General features: G+C 42.3%; 1 protein-coding gene across 2 annotated transcripts in view; it reads right to left on the bottom strand.

The window, feature by feature from the left end:
• Positions 1-15,493, bottom strand: part of LOC124621936 (tyrosine-protein kinase Btk29A) — a 380,429-nt gene that overhangs the window by 68,074 nt on the left and 296,862 nt on the right. For both annotated transcript variants that reach the window (XM_047147446.1, XM_047147445.1), the window contains exon 2: positions 12,389-12,450. In XM_047147446.1, coding sequence (XP_047003402.1) covers positions 12,389-12,430 — 42 coding nt within the window. In that variant the 5' untranslated portion in view covers positions 12,431-12,450. The remainder of the gene's footprint in view (positions 1-12,388; positions 12,451-15,493) is intronic.

Genomic DNA, 15,493 nt, shown 5'->3' with positions numbered 1-15,493 from the left:
AGCTTTCCCTAAACGTAGATAAATGTAATATAATGCGCATACATAGGGGCAGAAATCCATTCCAGTACGATTATGCCATAGGTGGTAAATCATTGGAAGCGGTAACGACCGTAAAATACTTAGGAGTTACTATCCGGAGCGATCTGAAGTGGAATGATCACATAAAACAAATAGTGGGAAAAGCAGGCGCCAGGTTGAGATTCATAGGAAGAATTCTAAGAAAATGTGACTCATCGACGAAAGAAGTAGCTTACAAAACGCTTGTTCGTCAGATTCTTGAGTATTGCTCATCAGTATGGGACCCTTACCAGGTTGGATTAATAGAAGAGATAGACATGATCCAGCGAAAAGCAGCGCGATTCGTCATGGGGACATTTAGTCAGCGCGAGAGCGTTACGGAGATGCTGAACAAGCTCCAGTGGCGGACACTTCAAGAAAGGCGTTACGCAATACGGAGAGGTTTATTATCGAAATTACGAGAGAGCACATTCCGGGAAGAGATGGGCAACATATTACTACCGCCCACATATATCTCGCGTAATGATCACAACGAAAAGATCCGAGAAATTAGAGCAAATACGGAGACTTACAAGCAGTCGTTCTTCCCACGCACAATTCGTGAATGGAACAGGGAAGGGGGGATCAGATAGTGGTACAATAAGTACCCTCCGCCACACACCGCAAGGTGGCTCGCGGAGTATAGATGTAGATGTAGATGCAAGACCTGTTCCATACATCTTACCACCACCACCACCACCACCACCACCACCACCACCACCACCTACTCCAATCCGGTCACTAACATCACCTATCCCATCAAAGGCATGGCTACCTGTGAAACTAGTCATGTGGTCTACACACTAAAGGTGCAACCCACTGTGCTGCATTCTGTGTAGGCATGACAACCAACTAGCTGTCTGTCTGCATGAATGGCCACAGACAAACTATGGCCAAGAAACAAGTGGATCACCCTGTTGCTGAACATGCTACCAAACATGATATCCCTCATTTCCATGACTGCTTCACAGCCTGTGCCTTATGGATCCTTCCCACCAACACCAGCTTTTCTGAATTGCGCAGGTGGGAACTTTCCCTGCAATACATCCTACATTCCCGCAACCCTCCTGGCATCAACCTTTCTTAGTCGCTGTCTTCACCCATCCAGCCCCTTTCTTGCTCCCATCCCAACACTACACAGCTGTCATTCCATCACCACACACAGTCTTTATTTATTTCTCTCTTTTTCTGCTACTCCCCCCCCCTCCCCACATCTCCCCTGCCCACCACCCTACCTGCAGCACTTCACCGTCCATCGTCCCTACCATGCTATCCCTCCCCGCCCTAGCCTCTTCCTTTCCCCCACCCAGTCGCCACTCCCATCATGCACTGGTACTGCTCCTCACAGTGTGTGTGTGTGTGTGTGTGTGTGTGTGTGTGTGTGTGATCCATTGTTGACAAAGGCCATTGGCCAAAAGCTTTAAGTATGAAAATCGTTTTGTTGTGCCTATCTGCGAATCAGCATCTCAGCATGTGGTGAGTAGCAGCTTTCCTTCTCATCATAACATTCCATCCTGGATTTTCCATTGTTTGCTATTTTGTCATTCAGTGTTTTTGGCTATTTGAAATGCAGCCATGTCACTGCCTTTGTTCACACAGTTACAAACATATTTGATGGATTTCAGTGAATTGCAGTTTCTATGTTTAATTGAACTTGAAACATTTTGGAAAATAGTGTGTTGTATGGTACTATCCATTGATTATCTATTTCCAGTTCATCACTGCTTCGTATTCGTAGTTTTGTTGTGAAGCCACCATTTTTGGGTGATCGTCTTTTGTATTTGGGATAGCCATCAACTACGGTTTTGTGTGTCATCCAAGTATGGTTTTCCATAATTTTTTGTACATTTTCCATCATTCATGCATGGCGAACTGGGGTTTAATGACTGGCATGATCAGTGAATCATGTTTTCACTACTATGTCGTACAGATCCAGGTCTTTTTTGTGGATTGGGAAATGTAGATTGGATGATTTTGTCGGTATGCCTGAGATGAATTCTGCCATCTAGCCATATGAGATGGTGTAAGTGAGGCATTCCTCGTTTTTGCCAACTGATTGCGTACATCCAGCATCTAATGGTTCCAAAGATGTGGTATTTTGCGATGACTTCAATAAATCTGATTTGGTTTTGTCCGAAAACGCGGGTTCTCAAATCGTGTCGATCCAAAGCGGCTTGTCCACATCTTGGATGGTCTTTGATTTCTGGCCACGACGAGTTGTATGTGAATAATATGAAGAGGTCTGGTCGTCCATATTTTCTTATGTGGGTCATAGCATCTTGAGTGTATTCACTTATACAGGGTGTTTCAAAAATGACCGGTATATTTGAAACGGCAATAAAAACTAAACGAGCAGCGATAGAAATACACCGTTTGTTGCAATATGCTTGGGACAACAGTACATTTTCAGGCGGACAAACTTTCGAAATTACAGTAGTTACAATTTTCAACAACAGATGGCGCTGCAAGTGATGTGAAGGATATAGAAGACAACGCAGTTTGTGGGTGCGCCATTCTGTACGTCGTCTTTCTGCTGTAAGTGTGTACTGTTCACAACGTAAAAGTGTGCTGTAGACAACATGGTTTATTCCTTAGAACAGAGGATTTTTCTGGTGTTGGAATTCCACCGCCTAGAACACAGTGTTGTTGCAACAAGACGAAGTTTTCAACGGAGGTTTAATGTAACCAAAGGACCGAAAAGCGATACAATAAAGGATCTGTTTGAAAAATTTCAACGGACTGGGAACGTGACGGATGAACGTGCTGGAAAGGTAGAGCGACCGCGTACGGCAACCAAAGAGGGCAACGCGCAGCTAGTGCAGCAGGTGATCCAACAGCGGCCTCGGGTTTCCGTTCGCCGTGTTGCAGCTGCGGTCCAAATGACGCCTACGTCCACGTATCGTCTCATGCGCCAGAGTTTACACCTCTATCCATACAAAATTCAAACGCGGCAACCTCTCAGCGCCGCTACCATTGCTGCACGAGAGACATTCGCTAACGATATAGTGCACAGGATTGATGACGGCGATATGCATGTGGGCAGCATTTGGTTTACTGACGAAGCTTATTTTTACCTGGACGGCTTCGTCAATAAACAGAACTGGCGCATATGGGGAACCGAAAAGCCCCATGTTGCAGTCCCATCGTCCCTGCATCCTCAAAAAGTACTGGTCTGGGCCGCCATTTCCTCCAAAGGAATCATTGGCCCATTTTTCAGATCTGAAACGATTACTGCATCACGCTATCTGGACATTCTTCGTGAATTTGTGGCGGTACAAACTGCCTTAGACGACACTGCGAACACCTCGTGGTTTATGCAAGATGGTGCCCGGCCACATCGCACGGCCGACGTCTTTAATTCCCTGAATAAATATTTCGATGATCGTGTGATTGCTTTGGGCTATCCGAAACATACAGGAGGCGGCGTGGATTGGCCTCCCTATTCGCCAGACATGAACCCCTGTGACTTCTTTTTGTGGGGACACTTGAAAGACCAGGTGTACCGCCAGAATCCAGAAACAATTGAACAGCTGAAGCAGTACATCTCATCTGCATGTGAAGCCATTCCGCCAGACACGTTGTCAAAGGTTTCGGGTAATTTCATTCAGAGACTACGCCATATTATTGCTACGCATGGTGGATATGTGGAAAATATCGTACTATAGAGTTTCCCAGACCGCAGCGCCATCTGTTGCTGAAAATTGTAACTACTGTAATTTCGAAAGTTTGTCTGCCTGAAAATGTACTGTTGTCCCAAGCATATTGCAACAAACGGTGTATTTCTATCGCTGTTCGTTTAGTTTTTATTTCCGTTTCAAATATACCGGTCATTTTTGAAACACCCTGTATGTCTGTGACTTCCAGTTATGATGAGGGTAATATTACCACTGTTGCAAGGTCATTAATGTTTCGTCATTTATGACTGCATCTCGAAGGTGGATGTATACTTCTGCGCATAGTTTCTTCCCATTCAGTCTTATGTAAACCATCCGTTCCGCTTCTATTTTTGCATACACATCTACCAGGAATTGTTGGAACAAACGGCGAGTGTTGAGAATGTGATTGTATGTTTTATTGTTTCTGATCATTAAGCGGTGTAAGCATAGAACTATTTGGAAGTGATTTTTTTATTTGTTTCTACGCCTGTTTCAGGGTTGATTTGCTTCATGTTAAGGGGATACGGAATCGGATTTTGGGTTAAAAAATCGAATTTTTTTTTATTGGCGTATTATATTCTGCCATGTTTCCTCTTTAAAATGACGTATCATACATAGCTCTACTACAATTATAACTATTTTATTTTTATATATTTGTGAGATCGGGTATTGCGCTTTAGTTATACACGTCTCTCGTGGCTGACCATGAACTTTTTGGCAGTACCTTTAAAGTGACATGAATTCAAATATCCCGGTTTCCAGCGACTATTTATACACTAGTTGCCCAAAAAAGTTTCTCTCTGGTTTCCTCAAGTTACTCTTTGACTTTGTGGCGGGACTGTTTTGTAAACAGTGTGATATAAGAAAGTAGTTGTTGTTAAGTTATTTCGTATTTAGTGCTTCATTTTTCGCAGTGAAAATGCCTAGAGCTAAAGCAAAAGTATTTAAAAAGCGTGTGAACTGGCAAAAGAAAAGAAATAATGATTCATTAGCAAAGCAAAGCAGTTCATCATCATCACTGTTGGAAAATGTGAATCCACTTATTACTGATTTGTCGAACGAACTTACACCAAATGAAAACAGTGCTTCTCATAAAAAACTAAGAGATTTGGAAGACTTGATAGAGGGAATGAAGTTTTTGAACTCATTGATACGAATATATTGTGTGAAGCTCTTGAAAACAGTTTGTGCTGCAAAAAATGTCATGGAAACGTTTCTCTGAAAGTAGAATCCCATGTTGGCCTGGCTGCCCAGTTTAATTTAATATGCAGTGTTTGTAAATACAGCTGTAAGTTTCCAAGTTCGGTTTCAGTAACTGTAAATAATGGATACAAGAAAACTGAACTTTATAGTGTAAATATTAGGTTAGTTTATGGATTGCGAGCAATTGGTAAGGGCAAAGCAGCTGGTGATATGCTATGTGGTGTTCTAAATCTTCCAAGTGCACCTTCAAAGTTTGAAGCTTACAATTATGTACTAGGATCTGCAGTTGAAGATGTAGCACAGAAGTCAATGCAGGTTGCTGTGGAAGAAGCAGTGGAAGAAAATGACGGCAGTCGTGACCTCACAGTGGCGTTTGATGGCACGTGGCAGAAAAGGGGCCACACCTCCAACAATGGTGTTGTAACAGCAACTAGTGTTGATACTGGCAAGGTTATTGATGTTGCAATAATGTCTAAATACTGCAGGTGCACAGGCAGGCTGAAAAATGAACACAGTGATGACTGTATTGCTAATTATTATGGTAGTAGTGGTGGCATGGAGGTTGCTGGGGTGAAGAAAATTTTTCATCGCTCTTCACAGTGGTATAATGTTCGCTATGTCAAATATCTGGGAGATGGTGACTCTAAAGCATTCAAAGAAGTTTTGGAAAGCAAACCATATGGGAACAGTGTAAATATAAGCAAACTTGAATGTATAGGACATGTGCAGAAGAGAATGGGTGCCAGGCTGAGAAGGTTAAAATCAGTTATGAAAGGGAAAAAACTAGATGATGGGAAAACCTTGGATGGCAGAGGAAGATTGACTGATTCCATAATAGACCACATTCAGAACTGCTATGGCCTTGCAATCAGGCAAAATACAGGCAATCTTGAAGAAATGAGGAGAGCTATATGGGCTTTATATTTCCACACCGCATCCACGGATGAGCATCCACAACATGGTTTGTGCCCCAAAGGTGAAAACAGCTGGTGTAAATACAATAGGGGACTAACAACAGGAGAGAAATACATTCACCACCACAGTCTACCATCAGCCATCATGGCAGAAATAAAGCCCATTTTCAGAGATCTGGCTGACAGAAGTCTTCTGATGAAATGTCTTCACGGAAAAACGCAGAACCCCAACGAGTGCTTGAATAGTGTGATATGGCATCGTCTCCCAAAAACAGTGTTTGTCGGAATTAATACACTACATTTTGGTGTGTATGATGCTGTGGCAACCTTCAATCTTGGAAATATAACTAAATGCCAGGTCCTTCAAAAGTTGGGTATGTGTGTTGGTTCCCGTACGGTACGTGCTATGTTCTTTTTAGATCAGCACAGACTAAGGCATGCTGATAATATAATCAAGACATTAGTGAAAAAAGCAAGACAGGTGCAGAGGGGTGCCAAAAGAAGACTTGAAGATGATTATGAAGACTGTGAAGGGGGTATTAGCTACGGATCAGGAATGTTTTAATCTTCTTTCTCCGTTTCCCGTAAGTTTACTTTTTACTTCATCTAGGAACATTATCTCAGGTACTGGTCAACCTAAAAGTCTGAAATTTTTATGACGTAGTGACATAGGTCCCTATTACATACTGAAACAACGATTTTTTAATTACTTGATTTACAAAAGACTTAGGGGTGATAGTCTAGTAAAAAGCGATGGAAAAAATTTACTTAAAAATAAATGTACAATATCTCTGTAAGAAAATACTTTGACAATAAACTGTTGTTTCAGTATTGTTGTAACATATGAATGCACATACAGTAAAATTTTTACCTCTCTGTCTCCAGTAGTTTGTGAGAAAATGTTCCCTATAGTAGGCATATATTAACATTGCGGGGATAGGTGATTCCGTATCCCCTTAAAATGATAGCCGTCCCTTTCCTGCAGAAGTATTGATGGATATTGGAGGGCATCATATGTATTGTGTACGAATGCAATGCGATGTAACCCTTCTCTTCTTTGTTGTACAATTACGTCACGGCTTCTGTTTTCATTGTCCACAATTACGACGGCGACTTCGTCTATCTGAGGTCCATTAAATGGGCGTTCGTGTTCTCCTGGTGGTCATCTGTCGGCTAGAATTATAACTTTATAGTCATCAGAAATCATTCGGTCTAGTGCTGTTCTGAACATGTGAACCAGTTGATTGTATTCGTACAAGATCCTCTGTATATCGCTGACTACTCTTCGTCCCAATCCACTGATGTCTGTATCACTGATCAATTTCCGTTTCTTCAAAAAAAAAAAAAAAAAAAAAAAAAAAAAAAGGGGGGGGAGGGGGGGGGGGGCTCTAAGCACTATGGGACTTAACATCTAAGGTCATCAGTCCCCTAGACTTAGGACTACCTAAACCTAACTAACCTAAGTACATCACACACATCCATGCCCGAGGCAGGATTCGAACCTGCGACCGTAGCAGCAGCGTGGTTCCGGACTGAAGAGCCTAAAACCACTCGGCCACAGCGGCCGGCTTCTGTGTCTTCAATTCCTCTGAAATACACTTGCAGAAATTTGTGGTCGTCGTTGAGTGGTGGTAGTAAAGATCCCATGTTGTGATGGATTTGTCCTAGGATGGAAAAACATAATCGATTTCATCCCTATATGTTGATCGAACTGACACCGAAAGAAGCCATTTGGAAGCAGGCGTTGTACACTTTTAAGAAATTGTTTTTATTCTAGTTTCCCCGGTCATATAATGTAAAAATTCCTGCGGAGGTGCTTCCAGTGGTGGTAATCAAATTTTTCCATTCACGTAACAGACTCCTGGTGTTTCTCTACCGAACTTTTCGCGTTGCAAAATTGGCAGGTGTTATCCATTTTTCCGCTTATGAAGTGTTTGTGTTTGTTATATTCTTCCGTGGGGTCGCAGTGGAATGCTTCATTTGTAAATTTGTTAGGTTGTGCTGTTTACTTGTCCTCGTCTGCGCTTCCCGTAGGGTGATATTTTCAGGGCTGCCTCGAGTTCACAGTCTTTTATTATAAGACTGCGTCGCAATTCTTTATTCTTCAACCAGTTCCTTTCCTCGTCCTTCGGTTTCTCTGTTTCTCATAGTGCTCCTTGCCATTCGTTGGAAACTTAAACGTGCTTCGCGCTCTGCGTCTGTTTCGTTCTTTCGCTGTTCTTTCTGTTTTCGCAGATCTCCTCCTCTTTTACGTCTGGGCATTGTATAAAATATAAATCAAATGCACTTTTTATTAACAAATACACTAAGTACACTTTACACGCTTTATTTTCGATTTATATTCAGACATTTTTATCATTTCGACTACTCACTCTTAACTGGTTCCTCCCTTCGCCACTGATAAGAAACTAACGTTCGAACCAACGACGGGTCTTATATACCCCTACCAATGGGTAGCCCCACCAGTGCCGAATTCCAGAACATACTAAAATGGCTTCGAATGGGCCACAATGTTCCAGAACATTCCACAACATTCGAGTGTGTTCTGGAATGTTCCCGAACGTTCTGGAATCTTCCCGAATGTTCCAGACTATTCCGGAAAAACATTCCAGAACATCCCGGATCATTGTGGAACATTTTGGAATGATGTGGAATGCTCTCGAAGCCTCTCAAATGTTTTGGAATTTTCTAGAAATTTCTAGAGGACGAAACTTCCCAGCCCTTATATTTTCATAAGTAAGCCATTCAGATAAAAACGGGAACCTTCTTTATTGATGGAGGATAGAGGCCTACTATACCATATAACTACCTTGATCGTACGAGGACTCGTTTCTGAGTTTTAGGCGGCACACACATTGTCCACTTCCTTTTTACAATACAGCAGCACTCCGTCTTCAGGCCACAAGTGGCCCATCGGGACCATGCGACCGCCGTATCATCCTCAGCTGAGGATGAGGATAGGAGGGGCGTGTGGTCAGCACACCGCCCTCCCGGTCGTTATGATGGATTTCTTTGACCGGAGCCACTACTAGTCGGTCGAGTACCTCCTCAACTGGCATCACGAGGCTGGGTGCACCCCGAAAAATGGCAACAGCGCATGGCGGCCCAGATAGTCACTCATCCAAATGCCGGCCACGCCAGACAGCGCTTAATTTCGGTGATCTGACGGGAACCGTTTTAACCACTGCGGCAAGGCCGTTGCCTACTTTTATAATACACACGTCAAAAAAAGTTTCGCATCACCTCAGTTCCGAGAGTTCCGGAACCTGTACAGAAAATTGGAATAGAGACCAACATAAACATCATTTCCGCCCTTTTTATTACTCATGAAAACAACACATTGCATGTTGTACCACCATACAGCGAGAACGTCACAGGTGGTGGTACAGACTGCTGTATACATCGGTACATCTAATACCCAGTAGCACGTCCTCTTGCACTGATGCATGCCTGTATTCGTCGTGGCATATTATCCACAACTTCATCAAGGCACTGTTGGTCCAGACTGTCCCACTCCTCACGGCGATTCGGCGTAGATCCGTCAGAGTGGTTGCTGGGTCACGCGTCCATAAACAGCCCTTTTCAATCTATCCCAGGCATGTTCGATAGGGTTCATATTTAGAGAACATGCTGGCTACTCTAGTCGAGCGATGTCGTTATCCTGAAGGAAGTTATTCACAAGATGTGCACAATGGGGAGCGCGAATTTCCGTCCATGAAGATGAATGCCTCGCCAATATGCTGCCGAATGGTTGCGCTATCGGTCGAAGGATGGCATTCACGTTTCATACAGCCGTTACGGCGCCTTCCACGACCACCGGCGGCGTACGTCGGCCCCACATAATACCACCCCAAAACAGCAGGGAACCTCCACCTAGCTGCACTCACTGGAACATGTGTCTAAGGCGTTCAGTCTTGCCGGGTTGCCTCCAAACACGTCTCCGCCGATTGTCTGGTTGAAGGCATATGCGACTCCCATCGGTGAAAAGAACGTGATGCCAATCCTGAGCGGTCCATTCGGCATGTTACTGGGCCCATCTGTACCGCGCTGCATGGTGTCGTGGTTGCAAAGCTGGAACTCGGGAGTGAAGTTTCGCATCATGCAGCCTATTGCGCACAGTTTGAGTCGTAACACGACACCCTGTGGCTGCACGAAAACCATTATACAACATGGTGGCGCTGCTGTCAGGGTTCCTCCGAGCTATAATCCATAGGTAGCGGTCATCCACTGCAGTAGTAGCCCTTGGACAGCCTGAGCGAGGCATGTCATCGACTGGTTCCCGTCTCTCTCTATCTCCTCCATGTCCGAACAACATCGCTTTGGTTCACTCCGAGACGCCTGGGTACTTTCCTTGTTGAGAGCCCTTCCTGACACAAAGTAACAATGCGGATGCGATCGAACCTCAGTACTGACCGTCTAGGCATGGTTGAACTGCAGACAACATGAGCTGTGTACCTGCTCCCTGGTGGAATGGCTGGAACTGATCGGCTGTCGGACCCCCTCCGTCTAATAGCCGCTGCTCATGCATGGTTGTTTACATCTTTGGGCGGGTCTAGGGACATCTCTCAACAATCAAAGGGATTATGTCTGTGATACAATATCCACAGTCGACGTCTATCTTCAGGAGTTCTGGGAACCGGGGTGATGAAAAACTTTTTTTGATGTGTGTATAAATATTGATACACTGATTTCAGTTTTTACAATGTATCCAAAAGTGGAATCACAGAAACAACACAGCTGATCAGGGGAGCCATGAACTCAAAATGGTTGAAAACCCACGTCTGTACGGTACTAACGACTCTAGGAAAAACTTCAAAGTCGATTTTGACAGTTGAATCTAAGTGCCTTGGCCTGCTGACATTTCAGTGCTGAACTCCACATACCTAAACATAAAAAATACAAAAATTCGATGGCCATGTGATTTTGTAAGCTTTGTTCGGCCATGTGTTTGCCGATACCTTCAAGTGCTGCCTTCACGCCTGTCAAATGATCCACCGCGCTTTTTCTCAGAACCCTCCCCATCCAGACGGCACTTTGCAGTATACTGTCCAGAAAGTGCAAATGAAATCACGAAAGCCTCTGAATGAAATATCGCAGACATTTGCAGTTTATTAGCAAAGATTAAAAATATGTTCTCAATCATTAATGCAAGTTTTCAGAAAAACTCTTCCAGATAATAGCCCACTTGAGATCCAGTGGGTCATATTTTTTTCTCTTGCTGTCTTTTAAAAACCAAAACGCTGGACAAACGTTTGAATACATGCCATCCACAAGAAATTGTTTCAGGCGAAAACCTGAACATTCAGTAGTGGATCTCAAAAACAGGGTAGACGAAAACTTATGTAAATGCTAAAGGTGCAGAAGAACAAAAAAAAAAAAAAAAAAAAAAAAATACGAGATGTGATGATGTTGGAAAACAAGCAACTAAATCGCTGTTAGGAGTGTATATTTAATCACTGAAAGGGAAAAACAATTTGAAACGCAGCACCTAAAAGTGATAAACATATAAATCAACTACTTGGAAATCCTTTTATAAACAAATTAAAGCACTTAAAAATTCAATTAATTTTATTGTATTCTAAGATACGATACTATTTTGCGTATATCTGTTATAATTATTGTATGAATATATTAATGTAAATGTAAAAAAGTAAATATTATTATTTTACCAATTTGCATGTAAACAGTAATCCGAGAAAAAATAGGAGAAAGGGCAAAAGTGTCAAACCTTGCACATATGAAACTCTACAGGGTACCCCAAAAACGTACTGACGGGCTCTCTCAATTTGAATCATCAGTTGTACACCAATTCAAATATTACCTGCGAGATGAGAGTTATGATCGAGTTCGAGTCCTCGTCAATATGATCCTGCCACCAACAAACGTTGCTGTTTTCAGTCATTTTAAATTATTACTGTGCGTCACGAATGGGAGCAGCTGCGTGGTACGCCAGCTTTTGTGATTACATTCTGAGTTTATTCTACTCCTGCTGAGCTGGTCCTCCTCCTTTCATTAAGAACACACAGCGCCATCCACACAAGACAGATGCCATTAAAGCCATAACAGTATTGTGTTGAAAGAAGAAAGTTTCTTTTTCAGATATGCTCAAATTTCCTCTGCAAAACTTCCAGTACTGTAGAAAAACCTTATGGAAAATGACCCTTAAAGCGAATATACTCTGCTCAGGAAACCTGATCGAATACTTCATAATACAGCTACACAATTTCCTCGACTGAAAGATTTTTCTTCCATTTATGGAGTTTATAACTTGTATTTGTAGAATCTTATGCAAAAAATGGGAATTGCCTTCAGCCTAACAAAATTCGGATAATACCTAAAAAATAAGCTGGGCCACAAAAAGGGATAATTATGTATACCATATACTTCGTGTTAGCATTGTTAAAAGCAAAACAATAACAGTTCTTAGTTTTAAATTTCATTTTACCTTTTTTTGAAAGGTATGGAAGAGAAGATTATAACAAATTCCGTGATTTATGAACTAGCATGCTGCAACTGCTGATGACTACCGGTAATTTGATTTTTTCTATGCAAACTTACTTTGGCTTTCGCTGAGGGAGTTCCAGGTGCCCCACCAGGCATGATGGGAGTTGATGGTGGACCTAAAACAGAACGAGAATATTCTGCATTAGATTACTACTTCAGTTAGTCGTTTATGTAGTAACTAGACGTGTACCAGCGTTGCATGGGTGTGTATTTATTCAACTTCTATTGACCCATCCCCCCCCCCCTCCTCTGTCTGTCCATCTCCTCCTCTTTTATTACTCTGCTCATGTCTCTCTTCATACTCCCTCTAACTCATCATCTTCCCTTTCTCTGTCCTTCTTTCCCTCCCCCCTCTCCATCCGTCCCCTGTTCCACCCTATTTGTGTCCGTCACCCCTTTCACCCTCCCTGTCCATCTCTTCCTCCCCCCCCCCCCCCTTTCTCTCTCCACATTGTCACCTCCAACGCAATAGGAGGTTACTGGTTCTTATTCCCACAGTATTTCTTTCAGATAGTAAAATTTGTACCAAGTTCGGTAGAAATCGATCCAGAGGTTTAGGAGGAGCTTTTTACCGGCAGCTTCGTCCAACACGCGCATCTCACGTATTTCATACGTATTTAAGATATTTGTATAAATATTTCACCTGTATCTCTAGCGAATTTCCCCTTGCAGTTTCGTTTTCACGTAGCTCAGCATTAACGACATCATATCTTCTGAACTACGGATCGTACAATGATATGATTTTGGAGGTAAAGAATTGATAAATTAAAAGGTCATGCCTGATGCGGCAATTTTGTTGCAAGAATAGCAAAAATGTAGCACGTAACAAACTTTTTTTCGTTTCATCATTTTGTGGTCGATGTAGCGCCAGAAAGCCTCGTAATAGTTTGAAATTGTGTGTAAAGTCTGTTGCAAGTCGCTAAGTGCTCTCATTCTGAAATATTGGAAGGATATAGTCAAGCTATTAGGGCATCATGGGCTACGCTTCTTTTTCATGCCCACCCCAGTCCCTTTGATAGGAAGGTAGTTCTTACCCCACAGCGGTCAGTGAATGTTATGCGTTCCAATGTTGGCTGAAGCCGAACCAGTGATTTTGGAGAAGATGTCAAACATACGCCCACCTTTATAATAGGTATGGATATTGTTGTTTCCTTTCCCAGATGGAACCTACGGCATCTAGAGCAGCGTAGCAACTTTTTTTCCACTGTTCACTAATTTCGTCTCCCGTGATTTAGACATACATCTTTCATAAAAAGTCTGCATGGAGCGCGGAAACTTTCTTGTACGACATATCACCAATAAAAGCAATTAATTTACTCGTCACTGGGAGGAGATAATTATACCTCTACCACCACGATAAAAACTATTTCGGTATGTATGCTTCATTTGGTATGCTGCAATAAAAGACCTAAATGTACCAACATTAAAGTATCCACTGAGACCACCTTTCATTGTAAATTCTTCGAATCACGTGCAGTGATTTACGGTACTTCATTTCGTATCATTATAAAACAACAAACATGCCAAATTTAAACAGACGCTAAATTCCCAAGATTGGCGATCTTTTACAGAAGCTCGAAATTTAGCGCGGACTTCAATGAGAGATGCTTATAACAGTTTCCACAACGAAACTTTGTCTCGAAACCTGGCAGAAAATCCAAAGAGATTCTTGTCATATGTGAAGTATGTTAGCGGCAAGAAACAATCAATGCCTTCTCTGCACGATAGCAATGGAGATACCATCGAAGACAGTGCTGCCAAAGCAGAGTTACTAAACACAGCCTTCCGAAATGCCTTCACAAAAGAAGACGAAGTTAATATTCCAGAATTCGAATCGAGAACAGCTGCCAACATGAGTAACGTAGAAGTAAATATCCTCGGAGTAGTGAAGCAATTTAAGTCACTTAATAAAAGCAAGTCTTCTGGTCCAGACTGTATACCAATTAGGTTCCTTTCGGTGTATGCTGATGCATTAGCTCCATACTTAACAATCATATACAACGGTTCGCTCGACGGAAGATCCGTACCCAAAGACTGGAAAGTTGCACAGGTCACAACAATATTCAAGAAAGGTAGTTGGAGTAATCCACTAAATTACAGGCCCATATCGTTAACGCCGATATGCAGCAGGATTTTAGAACATATATTGTTTTCGAACATAATGAATTACCTCGAAGAAAATGGTCTATTGAAACACAGTCAACATGGCTTTAGAGACATCGTTCCTGTGAAACACAACTAGCTCTTTATTCACTTGAAGTGCTGAGTGCTATTGACAAGGGATTTCAGATCGATTCCGTATTTCTGGATTTCCAGAAGGCTTTTAACACTGTACCACACAAGCGGCTCGTAGTATAACGTGTATACAATACAAGTGGAGACGTAGAGTCATAAGCAGATTTACCAAAGTCTTTATTACCAATTTCAAACATATGATAAGTGCGAAACGAAATTACATATCTATCATTAAAACTTTAGAGTCCAGGTACACTTGGACGACCTCGGCGTCGCACAACAGTTTACAAAAATATAGAAAACATCGAACTAACAACAACAGGCGAGAAGAAGAATCGCATCCCAGTGAAGAGTGTCGCCGCCAGCGCTCTCGTTGATGGACCATGTGTGTTTCTTGGATGTACTCTTAATTTTAGTTTGGACATAAACAATACCTTCTCTCATGGTAATGGACGGTTGACAGTTGCCATAGTAAGAGGAGGTAGCGGAGTTCGAAGTGTTCCTGGACCCGAAAGTTTTAATGATAGAGATGTAATTTCGTTTCGCACTTATCATATGTTTGAAATTGCTAATAAAGACTTTGGGAAATCTGCTTATGACTCTACGTCTCCACTTGTATTGTATACACGTAACAAAAGAAAACTCAATCCTAATGAATCTGTATTTATTTGGATAACAGGTAACGGTGTATGTGAATATGTAAAATTTGTTGGTGACTGTACTGTATATTTCCATAAATAAAGATCTGTAGCGTCAGCCACTAACCGGACAAGGGTACATCTAGAACCGGAAGCTCAAGGATGCAACAGTTTTGTAAACACTCTTATCGCATGGCCTTGGCGGCGCACCTCCTCTTACTATGGCAACTGTCAACCGTCCATTACCATGAGAGAAGGTATCGTTTATGTCCAAACTAAAATTAAG

The sequence above is a fragment of the Schistocerca americana genome, chromosome 7 (genome assembly GCF_021461395.2).
Source record: "Schistocerca americana isolate TAMUIC-IGC-003095 chromosome 7, iqSchAmer2.1, whole genome shotgun sequence".
Taxonomy (NCBI): domain Eukaryota; kingdom Metazoa; phylum Arthropoda; class Insecta; order Orthoptera; family Acrididae; genus Schistocerca; species Schistocerca americana.
Note: the sequence above shows the minus strand (reverse complement) of the source record. Positions and strands in the feature narration are given on the sequence as shown.